The sequence below is a fragment of the Megalobrama amblycephala genome, linkage group LG19, assembly GCF_018812025.1.
Source record: "Megalobrama amblycephala isolate DHTTF-2021 linkage group LG19, ASM1881202v1, whole genome shotgun sequence".
In the NCBI taxonomy this organism is placed as follows: domain Eukaryota; kingdom Metazoa; phylum Chordata; class Actinopteri; order Cypriniformes; family Xenocyprididae; genus Megalobrama; species Megalobrama amblycephala.
Window position 1 is genome coordinate 32,097,302 of NC_063062.1, and position 27,965 is coordinate 32,125,266.

Sequence of the window (27,965 nt, forward strand, 5' to 3'; positions counted from 1 at the left end):
ATGTAAGTATAAAAAGGTGGTTTAAAATCGTTTTAGATTAAGACACATTGCATTATTCAACACACATGCTGTGTAGGAACTATGTACTGGCACTTCGCAGTATCCGGACTGTAAACACAGACGGACCCAGAAACGGTCCCTTCAAGTTATCGCTCCGGTGTTGCTGCGTTTTTCAGAGGCGTTCAAAAAGGAAACTAACATGGGTGCTTCACAATATCTGAGGAGGGAAAACACGACAAAAATGATCAATGATAATGTCAAATTAATAGAATAATGTATGAGTATTTGAATAGTTGAAAAGCCTGCTGAAAAGTGGAAGTTAAGCTACACTAACATTAAAATGTCCCATGAGCGAGAGAAGAGACAGAGCTGGGACTGGGACAGTCCTCAATGTCGAGCCCAGCTGGACGAGGTGTTTTTCCGCCGGCATGACTACATCCAGACGGGCAGTCCTGAACACAAGGAGTTCTGGACCTTCTTCGAGCGCTTCCAGAGATTCAAAACCAAGAAGGAGATGTCAGCACCCAAATCCAGCAGGCAGGAATCACATGAGGGAAAATCCAAAAAGAAGTCTGGATTTGTGGATCTGGGGCTTCCAAAGGACTATGATGCCAGATACAGGATAAACATCTCAGTGTGCTCCAAAGACATAGAGGAGCGCCTGGGAGGATCTGAGCACAAGAGGCGCAGGGAGACCTCGGGTCCCGGCAGGCAGGAGATCACAGACTGCCGTCTTGCCCTTCTCCATTTCCTCGATTTCAACCAGAAGCAGAGCTTCAGCAAGCTTTCCAAGTTAAGGAGGGAGCAGAAGAGCCTCCCCATCTTCCAGTACCGAGACAGGATAGTGGAGATGGTGAGGACTCATCCTGTGGTGGTGGTGGCTGGAGACACGGGGTGCGGGAAGTCCACACAGGTTCCCCAGTATCTGATGGCTTCAGGGTTCGACCACATCGCCTGTACTCAACCGCGCCGCATCGCCTGCATCTCCCTGGCCAAGAGAGTCAGCTTCGAGAGCCTCAACCTGTACGGCTCCAAGGTACAAAGAGGTTTCACAACATATACTTTCAAATAAACAATTTTTAGAAATATTAACAGAGAAATATTATCATTATCAAAAACTGTAGAAGAAAATAATAAATAATAAAATAAATTATAGTTTCTTTTGGCATTATGGAAATGAGAGTAAGGGATGAAAATGTGCATAACTGTAATCCAAATTAATGCATTTTTTAAAAAAAAATTCTTAATTACTTAGAAGATATGTTTGGGATCTTTAGAGATATAATGTTCCAGCAAGTCTGCTTAATCAATTACCAAAGAAGCATGTCAAAATTATTCAGGAAAATAAGATTTTCTTATCAAAGTGATAAAATGTTGTGTAGCAAAAATGAGTGCACCCTCCTAAAAGTTACTAAATAAAACAAAATAAAAAATTTCTGGCGTAAGTTTAAGGCAATGTTCGATCAACAGGTAAGTATGTTGATCCAAAACATTTAAAGAGAAGTAATTTCTTGATGATAAAAAGTGTTATATAGCCCACTGAAGCATTCTCAGACTTAATGCTGACAACAATGGAACCACTTGGGAGAGAACTGTCAGGAGACTCGTTTCTTAGCACAAAAGAGGACAGTGGTACATGACGATTACCAAATCATTGTATTAAGTGTGAAAATATAGCAAAAGTAAAAAAACAATGGACTTGTGACAAGGCCCCTGAAATAATCAGGCCTTCATTTTAAGCTTTCATTTAGTGATGAGGGATTTTTTTGCTAGACAAAGAGCAGGAGAAATACCAAGCGAGTGTCTCAGAGCCAGCAAAAGCTATGAAAGCGGTAGTAAAGCTCTTATATAGGGATGAATGAGTGCTGAAGGTGTGAGGGAGTTGTGCTTTATCAATGCTGTCATGAATTCTCACACCACTGTGTAATTTAATACACAAAGTTGAAACAGAAGATGTTACCCTTTCCTCATTCTCTGCATTGTTGGGCATTTTTTCAACATGACAATGAGGATATGCATTTTCCCAAGGTGAAAAACCTTCTGTGGACATGTATTGCACTCAATCTTAACACTCTTGACCACCTGTGGGGGATTCTGTAGAGACGAGTTGAGCAACACTCCCCATTAAAGATCAGGACATTTAAGGAGCTCATCATCCAGGATTTAAACAGGACAGATGTGACGATTTGTCATGAACTTGTACACTCCGTGCCAAGAATGGTCAGAGCAGTATATTCAAAATTATGGAGGGCATACTAAGTACTAGAAAATTATACATTTGTTGAATTAAATCTAGGGTGTACTCATTTCTGCAATCCTTAATTTAAACAAAATTGGCTAATTTACTTATTTTATGCCTATTAATGACCTCAGATATTCCTCAGTTTTTATAATGTCTATGTTTAATACATTTTAGTTTTGCCATCTTTCCATGAATTGTATTATTGATCATAAAGAAAATGCATTATATATTTGTACAGAGGAGGTGTACTCATTTATGCCGTGCAATGTATATATATACAGTATATAGTACTATTATAATATACATATAATATATATAATAACTTTCAAAACCTAAGAATCAAGAAAATCGATACATAATGCGAACAGCATGAGTTAAAGAATCACAGCAGAAAAAACTCTTGAAAATGGGTTGGAAAACATTTTTTTGTCTTGTATGTTCCCTCTTCAGGTTGGGTACCAGATCCGCTTTGAGACCAGCCGCACCACAGCTACCAAACTCCTGTTCATGACCGAAGGTCTCCTGCTCCGGCAGATCCAGCAGGACGCTTCCCTGGGCCAGTACCAGGTGTTGATCGTGGACGAGGTGCACGAGAGACACCTGCACTGTGATTTCCTGCTGGGAGTGCTGCGTTCCCTTCTGCCCCTGCGCACAGACCTGCGGCTGGTCCTCATGTCGGCCACCATCAACATCAAACTCTTCTCCAGCTACTTCAACGACGCACCAGTTCTGCAGGTGCCAGGCAGACTCTTCCCCATTCAGGTGAGCTCTCAGCACTCCTTGCTCTTAAAATAGTGTTTTAATACGTGTGTTTTTGTAAAGTGATTACAGTGTAAGTTTTTGTGTGCTGTAGGTGATCTACCAGCCCATTCCTCCAGAAGAGCAGGCGTCCCGCTCTGAGAAACTGGACCCGCGGCCGTACCTGCGCGTGCTGCAGGGAATTGACCAGCGGTACCCACCGGAGGAGAGAGGCGACCTGCTGCTGTTCCTCAGCGGAGTGGCTGAGATTTCCACCATCCAGGAGGCCTGCCAGGCGTACGCCACACACACGCAGCGCTGGATCGTCCTCCCTCTGCACAGCACGCTCTCACTGGCTCAGCAGGATAAGGTACATCTGCACGAGAGCAGACCAAACACTCAGTCATTCATCATGATCTTTATGCGTTGGATGTTTTTATTATAAGCTATAAAACAGTGACTGATTTTTCTCCTTTTTTTATTAGTGGCAAAATGCCTATTTATTTGGTTATACACTACCATTAAAAAGTTTGGGGTCAGTATAAATTAATAGTTTTATTCAGCATGGACCCATTAAGTTGGTCAAAAATGACAGTAAAAACATTTATAATGTTACCTAAAAAAATCCGTTTTAAATAAATGATTTTCTCTTGAACTTTCTATTCATCAAAGTATGCTGAAAATAAAATAAATGTAGCATGGTTTTCACAAAAACATGAAGCAGCACAACTGTTTTATAATAATAATAAATGTTTCTTGAGCAGCAAATCAGCATATTAGAATGATTTCTGAAGGATCATGTGACACTGAAGACTGGAGTAATGATGCTGAAAATTCAGATTTGATCACAGGAATAAATTATATTTTAAAATATATTTATATACAAAACAATTATTTTAAATTGTAATAATATTAATGCTTTTTTTCTGTATTTTTCCTCAAATAAATGCAGCCTTGGTGAGCATAAGAGACTTCTTTTAAAAAACATGCCCCAAACATGTCCCAAACTTTTTAACAGAAGTGTATATAAAAAAAATAAGTCAGTGTATTAGCTTGAAGTAATTTCTCGATGTGTGAACTTTGACCTCCAGGTGTTTGACATTGCACCACCAGGGGTGAGAAAATGTATCATTTCTACCAATATTGCTGAGACCTCGGTCACTATAGATGGAGTTCGCTTTGTTGTTGATTCAGGTAATTCATTCAGAAGCTGTACTAATGTTTTCCTATTTTCTCTGTTTTTAAAATATTTAATCATTTTGAAGTTTCATTCAATTCATGATTTAGAGTTTTAGGACAAAAAATATTTTATTTAAGATTTAAGTTAAATGAAAAACATTTTACGAAACATTTTTTCTCTGTTTTTAAAATATTTAATCATTTTGAAGTTTCATTCAATTCATGATTTTAGAGTTTTAGGACAAAGTATTTTATTTAAAATTTAAATTAAATGAAACATTTTATGAGACCCTAATTTTTATGTTTTTAAATCAAAATAATTTTATAAAACCCTATTTTCTCTGTTTTTAAAATATTTACCCATTTTCAAGTTTCATTCATCGTATGATTTTAGAGTTTTAGGAAAAAAAATATTTTATTTAAAATTTAAATTAAATCAATAAAATTTTATGAAACCCTATTTTTTTCTGTTTTTTAAAATATTTAATAATTTACAAGTTTCATTTATTTTATGATTTTAGAGTTTTAGGACAAAAAAATTATTTAAAATTTAAATTAAATCTGTGAAATTTTATTAGACACTATTTTCTATGTTTTTAAAATATTTAATAATTTACAAGTTTCATGCTTTTAGAGTTTTAGTACAAAACATTTTATTTAAAATTTAAATTAAATGAAAAACATTTCATGAGACCCTATTTTCTCTGTTTTTAAAATATTTAATAATTTACAAGTTTTAATTTATTCGATGATTTTAGAGTTTTAGGACAAAATGTATTTTATTTAAAAATTAAAATTAAATCAATAAAATCGCTGTCATCAATTTTTATATAATTGCCCTTTCCAAAAATGTCTTTTTTCTCTCTTTGATGTGTTATAACAGGAAAAGTGAAAGAAATGAGTTTTGACCCAAAGGCCAAGATGCAGAGACTGCAGGAGTTCTGGATCAGCAGGGCCAGCTCTGAACAGAGGAAAGGCCGCGCAGGCAGAACAGGGCCGGGAGTCTGTTACCGACTCTACTCTGAATCTGATTACGACGCCTTTGCCTCATATCCTGTTCCTGAGATCCACAGGGTGGCGCTGGACTCCCTCATCCTACAGGTGCTCTCACATCATGAAAACAGTGCTTTTTAAAAAAAATAAATTAAAGTAACCTCATCATTTTTGTCAAGGGGCGTATTGTTCTCAGATAATTGTAATAATTCAGTGAGACGCTGGACTAAAGCATATTGTAAATGTGTTTGTGCAGATGATGAGCATGGGTCTGGGTGACCCTCGCACTTTTTCCTTCATAGACCCTCCTCCTGCCTCCAGTATTCAGAACGCGGTGACATATCTGAGAGAACAGGGGGCGCTAGATGAACACGGGGAGCTCACCTCCATTGGCAGGTTGCTGGCTCAACTGCCTGTGGATGTAGTCATTGGTAAAGAACCCTTAACTGCTGTTTTGTGTAGTTAGTTGAGCTTGCGAAGATATTATTGGCATTATAAATGTGCCTACTTGTGTTTGCAGGGAAAATGTTGGTTTTGGGTTCCGTCTTCAAACTGGTGGAGCCGGTGCTGACGGTTGCCGCTGCGCTGAGTGTCCAGTCTCCATTTCTGCGCAGTGCTCAGCACAACCCTGACTGCTCCACTGCTCGCCAGCCCCTCAACAGCAACCAGGGCGACCCCTTTACACTGATGAACACCTTTAATGCCTGGGTGCAGGTCAGTCTTGGCCTTTTGTTTAATTGTGTATCAGTGTTGAAAACCTGCATAAGCATTACAAGACTGAACCTGACATGATTTTTATATATGAAAATAACTCCTTTACCATTTATTTGTACAATAATTATATTGTTATATCTATATTCAATAAAAATGAAGTATATTTAGAGAAGGCAACACTATTTCAGAATGTATTTTGTGAATGAAATATTTGATTTTGTGCATTAATATTAATACGAAATGGAATGTACCTAAACATTTCTTGAAGAAAATATGCATTTCATGATACATACAGTCCATGACATAACACGCTGCTTAAAAGAGATATGAACTCAGATTTCAAAGAGAAAAGTGAGTTGCGACATGTTAACTCAAAATTGCAGAATATGTTCTCAGAATTGCAAGAGATAAAGCCAGAGTTGTGTGATTTGTGAAAAAAGACTCAAAATGTCAAAGTTGTGAGATGTTAACCTAAAATTGAAAGAAACAAAGTCAGAATTATGTTATGAACTCACAATTCTGAGAAAGATAGTCAGAGTTGCAAGATGTTAACTCAAAAATTGCAAGATATTAACTCAGAAATGTGAGAAATAAAGTCATGTGTTATAAACTCTCAATTCTGAGAAAGATAGAATTGCGAGATCTTAACTCAAAAATAGCGAGTTGACATCTGAGTTGACTCAGATTTGCGAAAAATAAAGTCTGAACGTGTTATAAACTCAATTCTGAGAAAGAAAGTCTGAATTGCGAGATATAAACTCACAATTCTGAGAAAAAAAGCAATAGTTACGACGTTAACTCAAAAATATTAACTCAGAATTGCGAGAATTAAAGTCAGAATGTTATAAACTCTCAATTCTGAGAAAGAAAGTCTGAATTGTGAGATATAAACTCACACTTCTGAGAAATTGCGAGATATTAACTATAAAAATATTAACAAAAAAATAAAGGCAGAGTTGTGTGTTATAAACTTGCAATTCTGAGTTTGAAAGTCATAGTTGCAAAATGTTTACTTGCAATTGCAAGATATAAAATTGGAATTACAAGAAATAAAGTAAGAACTGAGATATAAAAAGTCATAATGACTTTATTTTTTAAATGTGGTTCTACACTTTAGTCCTGTTGTTCCCTGCTTTTATAATGCATTATATACAAAAGCTTCTTATACAGCATTCATTATTGTGAATGTTGTTTGATAAGCAGATAATTATTTCTGTTATATGATCAATAATCTCTAAATGGGCAATGCTGAAATTATACATTGTCTAAATAAGTTACAAATTAAAATAACTAAAATCAGTCATTTTAAGTTGAACTTAGGCACCACAACTATCATGTACAGTATAAAAAAATGGATATTAATTTTTGAAATGAGTAAGTTTGAGAAAGAAATGAGTAATATTGGCTAATATATATCCAAAATCAACAGGTGAAAGCAGACAGAGGAAGTGGCTCCAGAAAGTGGTGCAGAAGGAGAGGACTGGAGGAACAGAGGCTTTACGAGATGGTCAACCTCAGACGACAGTTCAAAGTCAGCAGCAGCTTGAAATCTATGGATTCCTCAATGATTTTCTAACAGCCGCAGCTGCGTTTGCCCACGTGACCGTTCTTAATTGTGTCATCCGGTTCCTTACAGGAGCTGCTACGGTCTCATGGTCTGCTGGAGGATGATACGGGCCGCAGGGCGGAACCGCAGGACCGAGTCCGGCGCAGAGAGAGACTTACAGAGAGACAGAAGCTCCACCAGCTGAAACGAGACCATGAGCTCCAGGAGAACACCAAGAGGAAAGTTCTCCGCCTGGAGGAAGGGCTGGAGGGAGACGCCTCCTCTGGATCTGATGGGGAGGGAGCGAGCTCAAGCAAGAAGAGAAAAGATGGTGCTGAACAGACTGTGGACATTCAGGTGCCTCAGATGATTCTGATTTTAAAGCATGTGGGGAAAGAAGAGCTCTAATCTATATTCCACACTTCTTCCATTCTTAATGTAATATACACTACCGTTCAGTATTTTTTGTTTGTTTGTTTGTTTTTTGTTTTAAAGAAAAGACGCATTAAATTACATAAAAGTGACGGCATTTAAAGCATTTCTATTTCAAAGAAATGCTGTCCTTTTGAACTTCCTATTCATCAAATAATCCTCCTATCTATCTATCTATCTATCTATCTATCTATCTATCTATCTATCTATCTATCTATCTATCTATCTATCTATCTATCTATCTATCTATCTATCTATCTATCTATCTATCTATCTATCTATCTATCTATCTATCTGCCTGTCTGTATGTATGTATATATGTATATATATATATATATGTATGTGTGTGTGTATATGTATATATATATATGTGTGTGTGTATATGTATATATATATATATGTATGTGTGTGTGTATATGTATATATATATATGTGTGTGTGTATATGTATGTATATATATATATATATATATATATATATATATATATATATATATATTATAGTCAAACCAAAAATTATTTAGACACTAGATATAATTTTTTACATATTTTTACTAGTGGGTTCAGGACACTATAGTTCATTTATGTAAGTGGGGATAGCAAAATAAAGTAAACTGACATATTATACACAAAAATTCTTCATACAGTGGACTACCAGAAAAAATTATAAAAATTTGGGACCAAAATTATTCAGACACTTTGACCTGACCATGTTTTGCTAAAGTGTTATCTGACATAAATAAGATTAATTTTTTTCTGACAGTTTAACCCTGAGATCTTGTCATATTTTATTACCATTTTTTTAAACTATAGTGAATAAACTATATTAATGAATGAAATGTTCAAGGTGTCTGAATAAATTTTGGTTTGACTGTAATATATATATATATATATAATTTTTAATTTAAAATCAAATAAATGAATCTTTGATGACCCCAAACTTTTGAACGGTAAGTAAATAATGTATAATTATTTTTCACTACTGTAATAAGATTTGATTTTTTTTTTTTCACATCAGGGTAAAACTGAACTAAACAACTAAAACTGAAAATTAAAAAAAAAACTCATATAAAATGAATAAAATAAATGTTTACTGAAATAAAAACTAATTTTATTTCAGCTAGTTGCCAAGGCAACATTTCTCATTTTAATTTAGTTTAACTTGATGTACTAAAATAACTAAAACTGAAGTAAAAAATTATAAAAACTGTATAGACATTTTAAAAAACACTATTAAATATGACAGAAACACACTACAAAATTACTAAAACTTTAACTAAAATTAACATGAAAACAAAAAAAACATTCAAAATATTAATAAAAACTATAATAATGTATCAATGAATGACACTAAAATGACACTGCTTCACATTACAGTAATGACAAAATTGGAGAAATGTGTTTAATAATAATCACGAGGCTTAATCTTGGAATTAAAAATTGGCTTCATTTTATTCTTGTTATTTTTATCTTAAGATTTTGAGGTGAAATATGGCCCAGGCTTTGTGAGATTCACTCATACTGTACACCTTCTCTGTATCCTTATTTGTTGTCTGGCTCTTATAGGAAGTCAAGTTCAAGTTGCGTCACAATGTTAATGAGCTACAGGAAGCTGCGTATGCCAGTGCAGATCTGTCGTCGCGGCAGCAGTCTCTGCTCAAACTGGTGCTGTGCCGGGGGCTTTACCCACAGCTCGCCATGCCAGATGAGCACAACGCAAACCGCAAAGACTCTGAGCAGGTAACGGCTAAATACACATTAAAGTGCCCCTATTATGCTTTTTTTTTTGGTTTTTACCTTTCATGTAGTGTATAATATAGCTGTTTGTGAATGTAGAAGGACTACAAAGTTACAAAGAGTTATTGACTGCCTGAAACAAGTCTTCAGTAATTCCAGTCTGACTTCCTGCTCAAACCGATATAGGTGTGTAACAGACTTGCATAATGTCAGCCTAGGGTCTTCATTGGCTGCCAGCAAACAATGTCTACTTTGACCCGCTCTCAAACACTGTACACCATGTGCAGAATCATTAGGCAAGTTGATTTTTTTGATCATATTATTTTCCCAAGCACATTTTACCAATTCCAAACCACATCAATCTTAATAACAACTATTAATTTTGTATTTAATCATTTATAATTGATATATAATTGTTCATGAAGGCTGGAAATGAAAAACACCTTATATTCAGGTGTGCATAATTATTAAATTATTATTAAAAAGAGATTTAAATTATTAAATGCTCTTGAGAAGGATGCAATACTAATGCAATGCTAGATATTGCAAAGTTAAGGCATGACCAATGGACAGCAAAATGCTCATTGGGTCAGCAGGATCAGACAAAAACAGGCGGAAAAGAACCAATCAGAGCAGAGCAGACCAATCACAACAGACTGGGCCATCTGTCCAATCAGAGCAGAGTAGGCTCTTAGAGAGACTGAATCCTTTATTGAACCGTTTCAGATGCGGCATTATTATAAGAAAAGTGTTTTTGACCTTGGGTGCATGTAAATCTATTGTTGGAGACCTCCAAAACAAAATTAAGAGCCTTTAAAAGAGCATAATAGTGGCACGTTAATATGCACAGTAATATCAGCCAACTTTGTACAGTTAATGTTTTTGTGTGTGTGTGTGTGTTAGGTGTTCCACACACGTAATAAACAAGGTGTTGTGATCCACCCAACCAGCGTGTTTGCCAGTGACCCTGAGGTTCTGCATGTCCCCGAGCACGAGTCCAGCGAGTTTGGTACACACTCCTTTTTGCAATAAAGCAGGTATCATGACCGACTCTTTGCTCTTTCTCACTGTTGCACTCTTACATTCTCTCTCTGTAGGTGCTGATAAAGGGCAGAGCAATAGGCATCAGTTACTGGCTTTCGTTACTCTGCTAGAAACAAACAAGCCTTACGTCTCAAACTGTGTGCGGATCCCAGCCCTACAGGTCAGTGAACGCTGAGAGAAAAGCAACCATTATTTCTACCTTCATTTTAACATAACATCATTTGTAACTTGAACATGCTTCCGGTCTCATCCGCTTCCACTTATTTTACCTGTACTAAAACAGTCAGTTATACTGCTTGGTATTGCAAACTAGAATTTGTTGTTGTATTACTCTAAATTATTATCGTAATCATAAACAAACTGGTTTGCAGCACAAATAGTTTTACCGTTTACTGCACTTTGTTATTCTCCTAGTTATTTAACTATAGCTAATTAATCACAGAAAATAAAATAATTTCATTCACAGAAAATATGTAGCTCACTTCCACATTGCAAAATAATGTTGCATAGAATTCTATATTTTACTTATTTGCCGTTTGAACCAAGAAATGCACTGAAATCACAAGTTACATGCATTTTTTAACACCTGGTTCACTAAAGTAATTATGCAAATAAGAAAAATATATCATAGAGAGGACCCCTGCAGACTCTCATGACTGTGTGCCAAAGTCAATATGTCCATTAAAATATCAGATAATTTGATCTTTTTATGACAAGGCAAGGTTAGTAAAGTTTGTACAGTGTCAGGTGGTGTAACTCCCCTCAAAATTAATGATATTTACGAATTAATAATGAATGATATTATTATATTAAACTAGTTTTTGGACACTCTTTGTCGTTGACCTCTCTCCTGTAGGCCCTGCTGCTGGTGGCCAACTCTGTGGACACTAATGCGGACTGCTCGCGGGTGGTGGTGGACGGCTGGCTGGAGCTGGGCTTGACTGACGGAGACACGGCCCTGAAGGTGATCTCCTCTGCCCTCACTCTGCGGGGTGAATGGGAGAGGCTGCTTCAGGCTCAGCTCGGACAGGGCGGCCCGGGTAGCTCCGCTGGACTCGGGCTGAGTGGGCCCAAAGTTTCCCGTAGAGAACTGGAAAAGCTCTGTGAGGGACTTGTGCGGTTTCTGCTGTATACTGAGGTAGCGAGGCAAACATAATAATAGGTCTGTGTTATTAATCTGGGTCAAACACACATGGAGTCACATGATAATGATTTTCTCTCATAGGTTAGTTACAGTCTGAGGCGTCTGACAGGGCTGCAGTCTCAGAACCTGTACATCGGACCCCAGCAGGATCCGGATCTGTCTTCCGCTTCAGTTCTTAGCTCTCTGTTCCCTGGCATGAAGGCGGAGCCAGATCCCATTAAAGGAGGCCTGCGTGTGTGCAGCTACTTCACTTACAACTGTCTCTGTGTAAGTGCTCTTTCCGATGGAAGTTTATTAAAAAAGGTAGTTTTGACTTTATCTCACGATATCTTTCCTAGAAATGAATTGTGAGTTTATATCTCACAATTCTGACTTTTTTCTCGCAATTCTGAGAAATAAAGAACTACAAAATATAAACTCAGAATTGTGAGATATAAAATATAAAAGATATAAACTATAAAATTATCTTTATTTTTTAAATCCATGGCAGAAACAAAAAAAAAAGTGAGATGTAAACTTAGAATTCCGAGAAAAGATGTAAACTCAGAATTCTGAGAAAAGTCTGAATTGTGAGATGTAAACTTAGAATTCCAAAAAAAAAAAGTCAAATTTCAAAATTGTGAGATGGAAACTCAGAATTCCAAGAAATGTCAAAATTGCGAGATGGAAACTCAGAATTCCGAGAAATGTCAAAATTGCGAGATGGAAACTCAGAATTCCGAGAAATGTCAAAATTGTGAGATGGAAACTCAGAATTCTGAGAAATGTCAAAATTGTGAGATGTAAACTTAGAATTCCAAAAAAAAAAAAGTCAAATTTCAAAATTGTGAGATGGAAACTCAGAATTCCGAGAAATGTCAAAATTGCGAGATGGAAACTCAGAATTCCGAGAAATGTCAAAATTGCGAGATGGAAACTCAGAATTCCGAGAAATGTCAAAATTGCGAGATGGAAACTCAGAATTCCAAGAAATGTCAAAATTGTGAGATGTAAACTCAGAATTCTGAGAATTGTCAGAATTCAAAATTGCGAGGTGTAAACTCAGAATTCCAAAAAAAAATGTCAAAATTCAAAATTGTGAGATGGAAACTCAGAATTCCAAGAAATGTCAAAATTACGAGATGGAAACTCAGAATTCCGAGAAATGTCAAAATTGCGAGATGGAAACTCAAAATTCCAAGAAATGTCAAAATTGTGAGATGTTAACTCAGAATTCAGAGAAATGTCAAAATTGCGAGATGGAAACTCAGAATTCCGAGAAATGTCAAAATTGCGAGATGGAAAATCAGAATTCCGAGAAATGTCAAAATTGCGAGATGGAAACTCAGAATTCCGAGAAATGTCAAAATTGCGAGATGGAAACTCAGAATTGCGAGAAATGTCAAAATTGTGAGATGGAAACTCAGAATTCCGAGAAATGTCAAAAATGTGAGATGTTAACTCAGAATTCCGAGAAATGTAAAAATTGTGAGATGGAAACTCAGAATTCCGAGAAATGTCAAAATTGCAAGATGGAAACTCAGAATTCCGAGAAATGTCAAAATTGCGAGATGTAAACTCAGAATTCAGAGAAATGTCAAAAATGTGAGATGGAAATTCAGAATTCCGAGAAAAGATGTAAACTCAGAATTCTGAGGAAAAAAAATAAGAACTGACATATGTAAACTTGCAATTAAAATTTTTTAATTTGTAGTTGTGAGATATATACTCACAATTGTGAGAAATAAACTTAAATTGTGAGAAGTTGCATTTACCTTTTTTATTTTTTTTTATTCCATAGCAGAAACAAGCTTCCATACATTCCTGAAAGTGTGGAAAGAATGTGTTCAAAAGCCTTTTCTTCCTTGCAGCCCTTTAACGCCGCCACTTCCTGTGTTTTTTAATGTGTCATGTAGGACTCTAAGGACCTGTACAGTGAATGTTTGCGCACTTTTTGGAGCTGCCCTCACTGTGACCTTTATATGCCCCTGACGCCCTTGGAGCGCATGCAACATGAGGTCACCTGCAGGCCACCAGAGGAGCAGCAGCCTGAGGAAGGTGAGCGGCAGGAAGCAGGATCATGAATCATTTCATCTCATAAACCAGCTTTTGTGGTTCATTCTTTCACTGTAAAGACTTAGATGTCTTACTAAAGAGTGCTGCAGTCATGATGGATTTTTGTACTCCAACTCTGATGTTCGCATCACTCGGGTTCCCTCAACAAAAATGCAGTAGGATTCTTCTATTGGCTTTTGGATTATTGCAGAAAATAAGATCTGTGACAAACAAAGGTTTATGTTCATCATGATAATCTTCACAAGTTAACAACTTTTATGAATTTTGAAGCCTAAATACAATTGGCAGAAATAAAAAGCTAAACGTAAGCTGTAACTACACCATGATCACATGACTTCAACATCACAACCATTAAGCTTCTGAAAACTCTTTCAGTCTTTATTTATAAAAAAAAAAAAAAAAAAAAAAAAAAAAAAAAATTCCTCTAAGTTTGAGTTAGAATAGTCTGCAAGAGATGATTTTAAACACAATGAGGCTGTCAAAGCAGACTAGTGAATAGATGAGTTTACCTGTTCAGCTGATGACGTTTAGACACTTGTTAGCAACCGCCTTTTTCAAAACCAGTAAAAAATCACAAGGGTATTTTACTGATGTATTTTATGTAGAATAAAATGTGAAAATATCTTGAACTTGTGTTAACCACAAACCATAAGAAATATTTTCATTACTTGAAATAAAGTAAACATTATCTGAAATAAAATAAAATGTAAAAAATAATTAAACTTATTTACATAACTAAAACTGAAATTAAAATGAATAAAAACAAGACATATTTAAAACAACAAAAATGACAAAATTACTAAAACTTTAAAATAAAAACTAATTAAAAATATATATTATTAAAATATTACTGATACTATATATATATATATATATATATATATATATATATATATATATATATATATATAAAATATGTGTGTCTACATGTCTTAGCAATAATATTTTCATCATTAACCCTTAATATTTTATGCAATATCACTAATCAGTTCTACACAGTAAATGTTTTTTCTGTTTTCACAGAGCCTGAAAGTGTAAACGCGTCCTCATCATCTTCATCTGCTCTGACCAGGCTCTATCACTGTGATATCTGTAATAAAGACCTAACTCTCACTTCAACTGAGATCCTAAAACACAAGCGCCAGCACCTGTCCTGAGCTCACACACGGGCACATGCTCAGACTTCAGGACCTTCTCTGTCTATCCAGCTCCTCTGTCTTTATAATCTCTCCATTACATTTGTAAATAAATGTGAAAACTCTACTGATGTAATTCTTTTACTTGTTTTTAATTGAGTGTACTTGGAATTGCATTACACCGACTGATGCGGCCCCTTGTGGACAATCAAGGATATGCGTGGTGAAAATTGGCTCCACATAGTGGCCACAGTGATTATTGGATGAATATCAGACAGAACTGTCAGGAATTTTCTCCTATTTCAAGAATTTTTTTTAACATTATTTTCATGACAATCAATATAACATAAAATTACACACATCATGGTAGTATATACTGTATTATATGATATATACTAATTTTAATTTACTGTTTCGGGGGAACAATAATTGTCATGAAAATATTCTGTTGATAGTCTAAGTTTTCTTTATGCAGAATATAATTTCTTTCTTTTGATTTTGGGGCGAAATATGACCTGGACAGTTATTCGTGAAATCCGTCCTTTTCCAAGTGGATATTTGAATGGAGCACGATGCACTATTGCTGTCTTGTGCTCTAATACACCACACTGATATTGCGGTTATGAGTGAATGCTGTATTATGCCATCCCAGTATTAGTGTACTAATGCACATAGACACATGTAAACACGATTCAGAGTGCAAATTTTTCATTAAAATATAGAGTTAGGGTTTAATTAATGATACAAACCCACGATATGTAACACCTCAAAGCAGCAAATTGGCACAAAGTCAGAGAAGTAAGACAGCACAGAAAATAAAAACCCGTCTCCAAAAATAAATAAAGAATTAGAATAAATATCTCAATAAATATATAAACAGGTAATATTTTCCATTGATTACTTTTCAAACTAATAGACACATACATATTAAAATATGCACATTGGCAGAAATAAACAACCCGAAAAAGAAAATGAGTATTTAGGTACATCGTTACTTAGAAATTATAGGTTATTGGTTAAATAAATTAAAAGGCACATTTATTAATAGGATGTATGACTAGGGCCCTCAAGGGTGGTCTCATCTCTCAAAGTTCTCTTTTTCCAGTGCTATTTTTGGGTCTTTTTGTGTTTCTCTACTATTCTGCCTGTAAAGAGTGAGTGAGTGAGTGAGTGAGTGAGTGAGTGAGTGTGAGTGCAAGAGAATGTTTCACGTCTTTGAAAATGGACTGAAATGAGTCCGAATGGTTCATTCTGCTTTAAAAAAAAAAAAAAAAAAAATCTTTTCTTTTAAAGTGACTCTAATGAGCAGTTAATACAACACTGACTCCTTCGTAACTTGGACATTAGTTCTTCTCCATCACTGATATTATAATTTAGGCATCGTCCAAAACTGTGTCTGAATCACTCCTCAAGACTAGCAGCGAGGTAAGACAAGTTTAGGGGAGTTGAAATAGCAGCTTTGAGATAATTTAAAGCAATGTTTCTTAACACTTTGAGGTCCAAACTGTTATGCCAGTCAGTGTTTGAACTGATTGGTCTAAATTCTGTATATTTTTCACTATGACAACGTGCTTTAACCAGGCAACAAGTTTTCAGTGTCAAGTCCACAGTGAAAATGAAAATACACTGTAAAACAATCACATCCAATCAGAACACATTTGATGTTTTTGGACCAATGGCATTCTACTGTGGGCGGGGCTAACCGGCACAACTCCACAGACAAAATGTCCTGTCGCTTCGTTGCTCTGGTTAAGACACGTGAGGTGCAGTATAACCCATTATAGTTAATGATTGAGTACTTCTCTTGTTGCCATACTAGCAGATCAAGTTAAAGTGTTGTGTCACACACAACAGTCTCTTTTATTCTCTCCTTCTGACTTATAACTAATTTGCACTGTATTTTTGGTGGCATGTACAACTACGTTTCAAGGCCTCGGTTTACATTTGCTGTGCAAATGTTCGGCAGATTCAGGTCTAGATTATCTCTCCACTTTTTTTGGTCTATCCTTTAAATATAGGCAACATTCTCAGTTGTTGGCAAGTTAAACACAGCTATACTCTTAACAGAAGAATGAGCATGTATGTGTCCTTATGTGGTGAAAGTGGTGGTTTTGGTGAAACTGCCCTCGATCAGACCGTTCACGTTCCCTGTTCTCGAACAACTAAAATTGGTACAACATCAAAATGTTCTCCTTCACAAATAAGTTCTGGCCGAACGTGCGTGAAAAACCTACCGCAAAGACCATATACAAAACCTCACCACAGCACACAGTCCCCAAAATAAGTCTCTTTCTCTATCTGCCTTACTCTCCTCTGGACATTGAGGTAAAACTCAGTAACTTAGAGGTACAAGGGGAGTGTATTCGTTAAATCAATTGCAAAAAAATATCTTTCAGTAGTTCAAGTAAAATAAGATACTCAAAAAAAAAAGGTCTGTAACATTAGCTATAAACATTTTTTCATCTCATATTTTCTCCCTAAATTAAAAAAAAAAAAAAAAAAACAGAACCCAAGAGAAAAGAAAACTAACAATTGTTTACACGTCACTGATCCCCATTCACTCCCCACCTCCCGGAGACGACCCCTGACCCCAACGACCAGCAAATCAGAGAGCGATCTCCCCGAACCCATGCACCCACCGCCGGTACGAGCGTGAAGGGTCCGAGCAGAGAATAGAAAGAGCGGAATGCAGCAGACGGCCTTGGTGGGGGCGAGGGGATATTATCGTGAAGGTTTATGTAGGAGATCTGGCTCCACGACCGTTCGTCATCTTTGTGCTCCCGTCCCCGTCACAATAAGCCCCGCCCACGCGCCCTCCCCCCGGTCAGGCCTCATCGCACGGCCTTGTGCTTTCCTCCGCAGCAGCCGCATCTCTCCCCACAGCGCAGGCATGCGTGCAGGGGCAGGTAGCAGCACATGCAGGGCACGAAAAGAGACAGCGCCAGTAGCGCCATCCAGCGGGCGCAGCACAGCGGGTGCGGCCGGCCGCCCATCGAGTCCTCGCACGAGCACGGCTCCCAGAACTCACCCTCGGAGTCCGACATGCAGTGGTAGAGCAGGCTCTCCGCACACCACACGCACGTCCACTGGCGCAGGCAGTGTAGCGCCGGGTCCGGAGCGTCCCGGCAGCGGCCCCGTCCGTTCTCGGAGGCGCTGAAGACGGAGCGGCAGTACACGCAGCGCGACGAGCAGGAGGAGGAGCCCTGTGGGCAGGAGCTGTCGTCGTCGGGGGAGATGGCTTCCCCTCCGCCGCCCCCTCGCTTGCGAGTCCGAGAGCGGGGCGTGGCGAGCGAGGTGTGGATGCAGCAGGGAGAGGGCGAGCCTTTGCCCGTCTCCTGCGGGGAGCCGCTGGCCGACGGCACCCCCGGCACGGCGTTGGGCATGCAGGTGGGCGAAGAGTTGCACTGAGAGCCTTTGGTGTCCAGCATGACGGTGACCTCACAGCCTGTGGTGCCCACGCCGGCCAGTTCTTTCTCGAAGCGCACCACGCAAAGCTCTGACTTGTCCTGGGCGCCGCTCACCACCACGCCCCCCGTCAGCCCGCCCACCTTGGTCCGTGTAGCACCGGCGCGCCGGTAGTCCTCGTAGCCACGCGTACCCCACAGGTCCTTGCAGGGGTCCAGGCTGCGGAGGTCCCCTTCCTCCAGCAGGGAGATGGTGGGCGAGAGTGGAGAGAGGGGAGAGGCGGGAGGGGGCGCCGTGGGGGGAGTCGGGGGAGCCGGAGGTGGCGGAGGGGGTGCCGGAGGGTTCAACACGGCTGTAACTTGGGTGAGCTGGTGCTGGGCAGGTCGGGTGTGGATCTGCGGTGAGAGAAGAGTGAGGACTGAATGTTACGCTGCAGAGGAAGGTACTTTTTTTTTTGTATGGATCTATTCATTTATTCAAAAATAGAATAAAAATGCTGTTCATTCATACAGTGACTCAAATACACCAGTTCGCTGATGAACAAGTTTTTCATTTCAGAATTAAATTTTGATATTATAGTCAAAAAATGTAGGGGTGATACAACTGTCCTGGTATCTTATTTATGCCTCACTGATTTTGTCATACAAACAAAGTCATGTGGTGTGACCAAAATATAATGTGGTGCAACCAACATACAAAAAAAAGAAAAAAAGAGAAAAAAGAAAAGTAAAACTGTTTTGAAAAGTAAAACAAATTGTAATATTTCATGTGGTGTGACTTCCTACAAACATACTACTTATGAATTATTAATTCATGATATTTGTAAAAATAAAACAAAAAACATTTTATCTTAAAAAAATATAAAATATATATTTAAATGAAAACATATTTTAAAGCATTTTTGTAAAGAATTATTATGATGAGAGCATTTACATGTATTAAAATGTTATTACTTTATATTGACGGTTGCACCCCATGACATTTCTAGAGTCATTAAATCTACACCTTTTTTCGAAAATTGTATAAAGTTTTTTTTAAACCCAGGAAATCGACATGAATACAAAAAGTACATTTCTAAGAACTTGGCGTGTGTGTTTAAACTCGATTTTTGGTGGAAACTAGGGGTGTGACGCAGTGTTTGGTCCTTGACATAATGCCAGGGGGTCCTGGTCGTATCTGAATATGAATATTTGTGTATTTTGACATTTGACATGTTCCCATAAAAGAAGTAAATAATATATATATAATATAACTGACGATATAACTGAATATTGGACAAGTCAACTAACGTAGTAGTAAATTATACTTGATTGCATTTGGTCGTCACAAAGACATTAATGATACCAATGAGCCAATATTATTCTGGGGTCCTTGAGGACGGTTCTAAATATGACGGGGGTCCATTACTCAAAAAAGGTTGAGATTCACCGTACGGTTCGGTTCATACAGTTAGACGACGAAAACAGTTCAGTCAGTCACAGGCGATTCACACTCCAATCCAGAAGGGGGCGCGTGCGGTAATGCATTGTAGCCTAACCACTTTTAACAAGCATTAACCACCAATAATCGCAATAAGCTCTGTGCTCTGTTACATTCGATAAGAAACAACGTATCATCTTTCATATTCTGTCGATTTTATCATGAAATTCAAACAAAAAATGCCGTTTTGACGCTTTTTGATGTGGCATAACAGACGCCTCAGTTCCAGCGACAGCGCGGAGCGTGAATGAACGCGATCATCTCTTCCTCTTCACTACTAGTTAAAAAATGAACATGAATGAACATATGAAGGTATGTTGAAAGATACAGTACAACTATATCTCGTGTCATCACTGAATCAGTGTTTCAACTGCGGAAAGACGTCAATAAAAGCTTGTAAACAATGTCACGTAGTAATACATTTACCTCAGAAATGCCATTCAGTGTCCACAGCTTGTTAGTTCACGAGAGAAATGAACTCTTTCGCTAAATATATGCACTGTATTAGCCTATATATTAATTATATTTTACTTAGTGATGTCTTAATTATTTAATATATGTTCAAATAAATCCGTCATGAAAACAAGTTATAACAGCCAATGTGTAAAATTGGAAAAAACGAATTGGAGAAACGTAATTTTATAATTAGATATAGAAGTTAATGCAAAAACTGTCTTATGTAAAATTTACATTTTTACATTTTTTTTTTATTATTATTTGAGTATTGATGATTATATCTACAAATAAATAGCAGCTGAATTTAATAGTTTGAGCTCTGTTGTTAATTGTAACCTTTAATATTATAGTAATGTGCAAATAAGGGCTTCCTCCTGTATATAGTTTACAGCATTAGCAGAGATTTTTTTTATCCTTAAGAAAATTTTAATTATAACTGAATGAATTTAAAGACAGATAGACACAGTTTGTTCGGTAAACCACTGTTTAATAATATAATATACTCACAGAATTGAGTACACCCCTCACATTTTGGTAAATATTTTATTATATCTTTTCATGTGACAACAATGAAGAAATGACACTTTGCTACAATGTAGTGAGTGTACAGCTTGTATAACAGTGTAAATTTTCTGTCCCCTCAAAATAACTCAACACACAGCCATTAATGTCTAAACTGCTGGCCACAAAAGTGAGTACACCTCTAAGTGAAAATGTCCAAATTGGGCCCAGTTAGCCATTTTCTCTCCCCGGTGTCATGTGACTCGTTAGTGTTACAAGGCCTCAGGTGTGAATGGGGAGCAGGTGTGTTACATTTGGTGTTATCGCTCTCACTCTCTCATACTGGTCACTGGAAGTTCAACATGGCACCTCATGGCAAAGAACCCTCTGAGGGTCTAAAAAAAAAGAATTGTTGCTCTACATAAAGATGGCGTAGGCTATAAGAAGATTGCCAAGACCCTGAAACTGAGCTGCAGCACGGTGGCCAAGACCATAAAGCGGTTTAACAGGACAGGTTCCACTCAGAACAGGCCTCACCATGGTCGACCAAAGAAGTTGAATGCACATGCTCAGCGTCATAATCAGAGGTTGTGTTTGGGAAAATGACGTATGAGTGCTGCCAGCATTGCTGCAGAGGTTGAATGGGTGGGGGGTCAGCCTGTCAGTGCTCAGATGCCGCACACTGCATCAAATTGGTCTGCATGGCTGTCATCCCAGAAAGAAGCCTCTTCTAAAGATGATGCACAAGAAAGCCCGCAAACAGTTTGCTGAAGACAAGCAGACTAAGGACATGGATTACTGGAACCATGTCCTGTGGTCTGATGAGACTAAGATAAACTTATTTGGTTCAGATGGTGTCAAGCATGTGTGGTGGCAACCAGGTGAGGAGTACAAAGACAAGTGTGTCTTGCCTACGGTCAAGCATGGTGGTGGGAATGTCATGGTCTGGGGCTGCATGAGTGTTGCCGGCACTGGGGGGCTACAGTTCATTGAGAGAACCATGAATGAGCAGAGCATGATCCCCTCCCTTCGGAGACTGGGCCGCAGGGCAGTATTCCAACATGATAACGACCCCAAACACACCTCCAAGATGACCGCTGCCTTGCTAAAGAAGCTGAGGGTAAAGGTGATGGACTGGTCAAGCATGTCTCCAGACCTAAACCCTATTGATCATCTGTGGGGCATCCTCAAACGGAAGATGGAGGAGCGCAAGGTCTCTAACATTCACCAGCTCCGTGATGTCGTCATGGAGGAGTGGAAGAGGAGTCCAGTGACAGCCTGTGAAGCTCTGGTGAACTCCATGCCCAAGAGGGTTAAGGCAGTGGTGGAAAATAATGATGGCCACACAAAATATTGACACTTTGGGCCCAATTTGGACATTTTCTCTTAGGGGTGTACTCACTTTTGTGGCCAGCGGTTTAGACATTAATGGCTGTGTGTTGAGTTATTTTGAGGGGACAGCAAATTTATACTGTTATACAAGCTGTACACTCACTACTTTACATTGTAGCAAAGTGTCATTTCTTCAGTGTTGTCACATGAAAAGATCTGGAATCAACTGTAATCAAGTTGTGAATCCTTTACCTGGGCCGGGGTCTGTGTCGTGACAGCGTGACCTGTCCCATACGCAAACTCCTCTGTGGAGCGCACAAAACAGGTGGAGGAGGACTCACTGGTCACAATGGTAATGGGTTTGGGCAGCATCTCTTTTCTGCTGTTGGACGACGACTCACTCCCTGTATGAGACTGAGACAGACTGCAAGTCATCAAACATGCAGAACCACCAAATGCTAAAGCCAAAAGGATGTACACAAGATGGAGGAATATGGTGTAGAGGTGTAGAGATGACTGGTGGAGTTTGGATTGTCTTTTTTTATGAATGAATCATTCAATCATTCTGCTTTGACTGTATGTAAAACTGGGCGGAGCAAAAGGAGATTATTGGCAAGATTTTAGATAAGAAACGGTACAGCAATTTATTACATTTTGATGATTACAAAGACAATTTTCTTTGTTATAACATGCACCGATGATAAATCGTGCATAATAAGTCCAGGAACATATATTAAGAAAATAAATAGGGTCAATTTTGATTTCACTGAATTCAGTGCCTATGATGACTTTACAGGGATCTAGGCACAAAGTAAATCTCACATAGACGCAAAGATGAACCAGATACTCTGAAGCACTTTGATGTGATAAAAACACTCACTGCTTGACCATCATCCTCAGTGTCGCCCTCTTCAGGAGTCGAGGAGGATGGCGAGTCAGATCCTGCAGTAAAATGTTAAAAACGAGAAAAAAAATGATCATGAATACATTTCAAGAAAGAAAATGAGATCATCTAGCTCACGTTAGACATTAGCAATATCCTTTCATGGCATCGTCGTCATCTCTGTACTGGTACGTTTAGTGGCCATAACAACAGGGTTATTAGGCATTAAAACTGACTGACACATACTCAATATAAACTACATTCATTTCTTTCGCTCCAGCTTCCTGTTCACTATCTTTTGCTGCTCTGTACCTCTGTCCAGCTTATCAAGGACACTTTGAAGCCCCTTCTCGAAGGAGATGGCGTCAGCTGGACTCTGGAAGGTCAGACCAAACTTCCTCTCCTCCACACGCCAGTGATGGAAGATGGGGTTCACCTTGTTGTAGACCAGACCCTTTTGAATGGCGCATTCCAGCACAGGCTACATGAAGAAAGAGAGGCGGGTCACTTGCGGGCCACTCGTGACGGCTCCTACTAAATTACCACAACTACCGGGACTGTCAGGCTGAGGGAACATCAGTGCACTCAAAGACAGGCATGAACACACACGCACACACTCACTGCTCGATCGCGTAGCCGTTCTCCGCGTATGACGTACTCTCTCCGCCCACGACCTTCAGAGCTCCGCCCCTTACAAATGATCACGTGACTGAGGCCGCCACCTCCAAGGGGCACCCAGCCACCACTAGAATCGTCACGTGTCATCACCACCGCTCGGACACGCACACTGTTAGGGAAGTAAAAGAAGTGAGTGCACTAGCCAGCTGAGCACAAACACCCACACACCCACACGCACAAACACAGACTTTGAGACAAAGGCCATTAAAGAAGAAAATACAACCATCAGTATAAAACATCAAAACACCCTCAAAATAAAGGTAAATGACACTGCGTTACAGAGACACAGTGTGAAGAAGTGTAAAGGAAGTAACATTATTGGCCAGAAATATCCACTAAAATTATGATGCTCATAACCCATTTTGCGTCTGTAATCTTTCTTGACATGTTTCCAAGTGAAACAGAATATTCAGTGAGGAAAAAAAGCAAGGACTGTATCCATTTGAAGATTATTGGATCATGAAAAGCAGACGTTAACGTGATTGGACATCATCGAAAGAAAGGCTGTTTCAGACAATGAGCAAGTTACTACATTTTGAAGATTACAAAGACAAACATTTTATTATTAGAAACAACATGCACTAATGAATTGACTAGTGAAATGCCTTGAACACATCCACAATCTTCCTCTTTTTTTCAACGTGTAAAGATTCAAGATTCAAGCCAGGTTAGTTTAGGGGCTAGAAAACAGGGTTTTGCGAGTGAAATGCACCTTGCAATTGTTTGACTACAATATGGTTTGTGTGACGGTCACAGCTAGCAGCAGACACATGACTAGAGGGGAGTGGATGAAACATGTTTGGCTCCTTTCCCTGCCCACGCCATGATGATGTTGTTCCAAATGAAAAGTCATTTCAGAGGTGGAGCAAGTTATAAAATATTACAAATACATTTGAATTAATGTGTCCTTATGAGTGCTCCACAATAAGAGCTATAGCATACATTAAAAGTGCAGTAAATAGGGTCAATTTTAGGGTGCTGTAATTGAATTTACCCCTTTTGACAACATCCGCCAGATTTAGTAACTAATTAGACACGCCCCTTCTCCCGCCCCAAAGATATGTCACTTGCTAAGGCCGAGTTCGTTTCTGATTGGCTAAAAAAGGGCGGGCCGCTCCCCCCCGACTAGTTTTTCTGACAGAAACAGGTGTGATGATTTGTCAAGAAGACACCCATTTTAAGGATATCCATCAGGTAAAATGGCATTTTATGCGTGGTATTAAAAAAAAAAAAAACATCCTTTAATATTATGTAGGCTACTAAGGACTATAGACAAAGGGATACAGGTGAATTTTGATTGATTTCTTGAGACAAAATGGTGTGGTGTGATGGCGATGACTGGTTTATTGTGTTAAATGGGATGAATATTCTTAAATCACAACATCGTGTGTGCTTTGTGATATAGATTCAGTCTAGAATATAAAAACAGTGAGGCACGATTATAACGATGAGAGGAAACAGCGCGATTTTTTTTAATGGACGGTCACGTGGGCGAGGAAAATCTAATCACACTTTCAGCGCGCACACGGAACAAGCGTTTACAGCCATCGCTCATTTCTGTAGAAAAGTCCTTAATATAGCCATTCTGCGTTTACAACGAAACCAATATAAAACAACAAGGAACATAATGGCTCCATATGTTAATATGAGGGGAGTAGCACAAAGAAAGAGATCGTAAATAAATGAATGGCCTGAGGGGAATGAAATGTGTGGAGATGATGAGGGAGAGGGTGGGAGATGAAGAGTTATATTCCTCCCTGAGATGTATCAATGAACGCGCCCATTCGCCATAAAGGCCCGGGTTTTCAGTCCGACAAGCTCCATTACAATAAACGCTATGAAATCACATCCATTTTGATTCAGAGCCCCATTTGTATTATTTTAAACGCTATCAGTTATTATAAACCATTGCACCACCATATCAACACGCGTTCACGCGCACTCATTCGTTCATCCCGCTGTTTTATGAATGAATAAAACTACATATATGCTAAATTCAATGGGCAGATGAGTGGGTGAAAGGAGGATATGGACAAGAAGAAGAAGAAGAAGAAGAGAAGCGCTGGGGGGGAGGGGGAGACATGAAGAGGAGGAGGGGGGTGAGAGAAAAATCACATTTCATTCATAAAGTTTGGCTTTAAAAATCATAATGAAACTCGAGACGCGTTGATAAAAGCATCCCTCTGCGCCTCCATCCCGCCAATGTGTTCCCGACGCCAGAAAACTCGCCATATTTCGTCGATTTTTTAACGACACGTTTTATAATTCATGGATGTATTTGGTGGTTATACGTGGAGCCTCCACACATCATCCTCGAGACAAAAAGCCGCCTCTTACTGCACCCTATTCGTCTTTCACGCGGCATTGAAGGCGTTTTATATACAGTGCACTTCAGATAAGGCCCATTCATTGGCGTTATTCATCAAATGTTGGATGTATATGGAGAATATGGTGTACAGTGTAGCTGCGTAATAGTGTTTATGAGCATCTAACATCAGATGGTCTCGCGTGAGCATCTTACAGTCCATTAGAGGTGCTGCAAATCAATCAGTCTGTTCTGGTCAAATAAAAATGCATGGACTTACTCGCCCTCCATGGCTCGGTGTTGCCCGCCGCTTCGAGCTGGCTGCCCCCCGGTCTCTCGTCTTTTTTATTCCCCTTCTTACCGAACACACACACTCGCGCGCGCGCGCGTTCTCACACTCATACACACACACACACACACGCGCGCGCGCGTTCTCACACTCTCGCTCACATATACGCACGCACACAGTCTCTCTTTCACTCACTCCTTGTGCTCGCTGCTCTCATTTTCTTGTCTTTCTCTGTCCACCTTCATATGGTTTCGGATGGGCTCGAGGATGCAGCAGCCATTTTCCACCGGCAGCATCATCATCATCGTCCTCCCTCTCTCTCTCGCTCCCTCCCTCCCTTCTCTCTCTCTCTCTCTCTCTCTCAATCACTACCTCCCTCTTTCTCTCTCTCTCTCTCTCTCTCTCTCTACCTGTCTACAGCAGTTCTCACACACTCATATTAAACACACTCGTGGATGGACACAGTGTCCCCGAGTGGGAGCTGCATCGGTCCATTTGGGAGCGATATATGGCTCTATAAATGGCCATGTGCACGAGCAGCCACCTCCAATGTCAAATCTGAAAAGAAAGTGACTATTAGTGTTAGAAAGAGAAATAGCAAAACAATCAATACTCTACATTAACATAGTGATTAGTGCACAAACTCAGTTAATATAGTGTAGATCCGCGATGGATAATGCCTCAGTACCTTGGACAGCTCCCATACAGCTCTATACGCCATGACAGAATTCACAGCAGCTAGTCTCCATTCATCTCCAACTCCCCATTCATGTTCACTGATAGCCCACCATTGATAAACAGCCACGCCAGCGTCGAGCCTTTATTACTCAAATAAACAGTCCGTCTCACTCCCTTTCAACTATTTGGATAGAGTACATGAAGTTACAGCACTGTAGAGCTTAAATAATACGTGTTTGCTATATTATAATACATTGTCAAAAATAATCAGTTGTACAATGAATGTTTGCGCGCGAATTTAATTGCGCGGTTTAATTCAAATATGTGACCGTTAAAACTGTCGCTGAAGAACAACAGAAAATGATGTGATGAATGTTCAATAGTCAAGTTAATTTTTATAATTTTTAGATTGGATGTTTTTGTTTCATCGTTCAAATGAAACGATATACTGTCATATTGACAAATATTGATCTTTCTTGTTAAATTAGTCATATTTTCGATATTCTGTAACAGTTGTTCTGTTTTGAATTAATTGAAACGTCAACGTATGCAAAAATATACACATTTACACAAAAATGCCAATTCGAAAATATTAAAATATAAAGAAAATATCAAAAAGTCGAACAATATTAGTTTTTCTTTGCTTTTTTATTGACAATGTTCTCCAAAAAGGGGCTGTAGTCCTTAGTTTCCTAGAAAAAAGAAAAAAAAAATCTTTGAAATTTGGCTTGGACACTGACCATTAGGCTTATATATATATATATATATATATATATATATATATATATATATATATATATATATATATTTTCCACAAAATAATAAAAGTTGTACAAGAAAAATAAAATTATGCTTATTTTTATTGGAATGATACAATATCAAATTTATCAATATCAAAATTATTCATCTTGAATATAATATCTGTTTTCCATCTAATACAATTTTACATATAAATCTGTTTACATAAATACTAAAACGATGGACAATAGGTTATTTTTTA

At 38.4% G+C, this 27,965-nt stretch overlaps 2 protein-coding genes across 4 annotated transcripts; one reads left to right on the top strand and one right to left on the bottom strand.

Annotated features, from left to right (window-relative positions):
• Positions 1-97: 97 nt before the first annotated feature.
• Positions 98-15,086, top strand: dhx34 (DEAH (Asp-Glu-Ala-His) box polypeptide 34). Its single transcript, XM_048167810.1, has 16 exons — positions 98-1,036; positions 2,693-3,004; positions 3,096-3,350; positions 4,072-4,174; positions 5,043-5,260; positions 5,409-5,583; positions 5,673-5,866; positions 7,296-7,397; positions 7,503-7,769; positions 9,410-9,583; positions 10,484-10,589; positions 10,678-10,784; positions 11,481-11,762; positions 11,850-12,035; positions 13,664-13,805; positions 14,847-15,086. The coding sequence occupies exons 1-16, from the start codon at positions 341-343 to the stop codon at positions 14,978-14,980; spliced, it is 3,453 nt and encodes a 1,150-aa protein (XP_048023767.1). The 5' UTR covers positions 98-340; the 3' UTR covers positions 14,981-15,086.
• Positions 15,087-16,169: 1,083 nt separating this feature from the next.
• spred3 (sprouty related EVH1 domain containing 3) lies at positions 16,170-27,225 on the bottom strand. Of its 3 annotated transcripts, XM_048167816.1 has the most exons (7): positions 26,976-27,225; positions 26,483-26,845; positions 23,637-23,802; positions 23,328-23,496; positions 23,013-23,074; positions 22,385-22,546; positions 16,170-18,759 (listed from the first exon to the last, which is right to left on the bottom strand). In XM_048167816.1, the coding sequence occupies exons 2-7, from the start codon at positions 26,590-26,592 to the stop codon at positions 17,791-17,793; spliced, it is 1,638 nt and encodes a 545-aa protein (XP_048023773.1). In that variant the 5' UTR covers positions 26,593-26,845; positions 26,976-27,225; the 3' UTR covers positions 16,170-17,790. The 3 variants fall into 3 exon arrangements, with proteins under 3 accessions (XP_048023773.1, XP_048023774.1, XP_048023775.1); XM_048167817.1 differs by lacking the exon at positions 26,976-27,225 and having other exon boundaries at positions 26,279-26,641; XM_048167818.1 differs by lacking the exons at positions 26,483-26,845; positions 26,976-27,225 and having other exon boundaries at positions 22,385-22,556; positions 23,629-23,754.
• Between the last annotated feature and the right edge of the window lie 740 nt (positions 27,226-27,965).

Excerpts from the sequence above, each read along its gene's own strand:
- dhx34 (XM_048167810.1), top strand. The coding sequence starts at position 341 with ATGTCCCATGAGCGAGAGAAGAGACAGAGCTGGGACTGGGACAGTCCT. Across the intron at positions 9,584-10,483 it reads ACCGCAAAGACTCTGAGCAG|GTGTTCCACACACGTAATAA; the intron begins GTAACGGCTAAA and ends TGTGTGTGTTAG. Across the intron at positions 10,590-10,677 it reads GCACGAGTCCAGCGAGTTTG|GTGCTGATAAAGGGCAGAGC; the intron begins GTACACACTCCT and ends CTCTCTCTGTAG.
- spred3 (XM_048167816.1), bottom strand. The coding sequence starts at position 26,592 with ATGATGATGATGCTGCCGGTGGAAAATGGCTGCTGCATCCTCGAGCCC. Across the intron at positions 23,803-26,482 it reads GAGAGCAGCGAGCACAAGGA|TGTGCGTGTCCGAGCGGTGG; the intron begins GTGAGTGAAAGA and ends CTTCCCTAACAG. Across the intron at positions 18,760-22,384 it reads CGACACAGACCCCGGCCCAG|ATCCACACCCGACCTGCCCA; the intron begins GTAAAGGATTCA and ends CTCTCACCGCAG.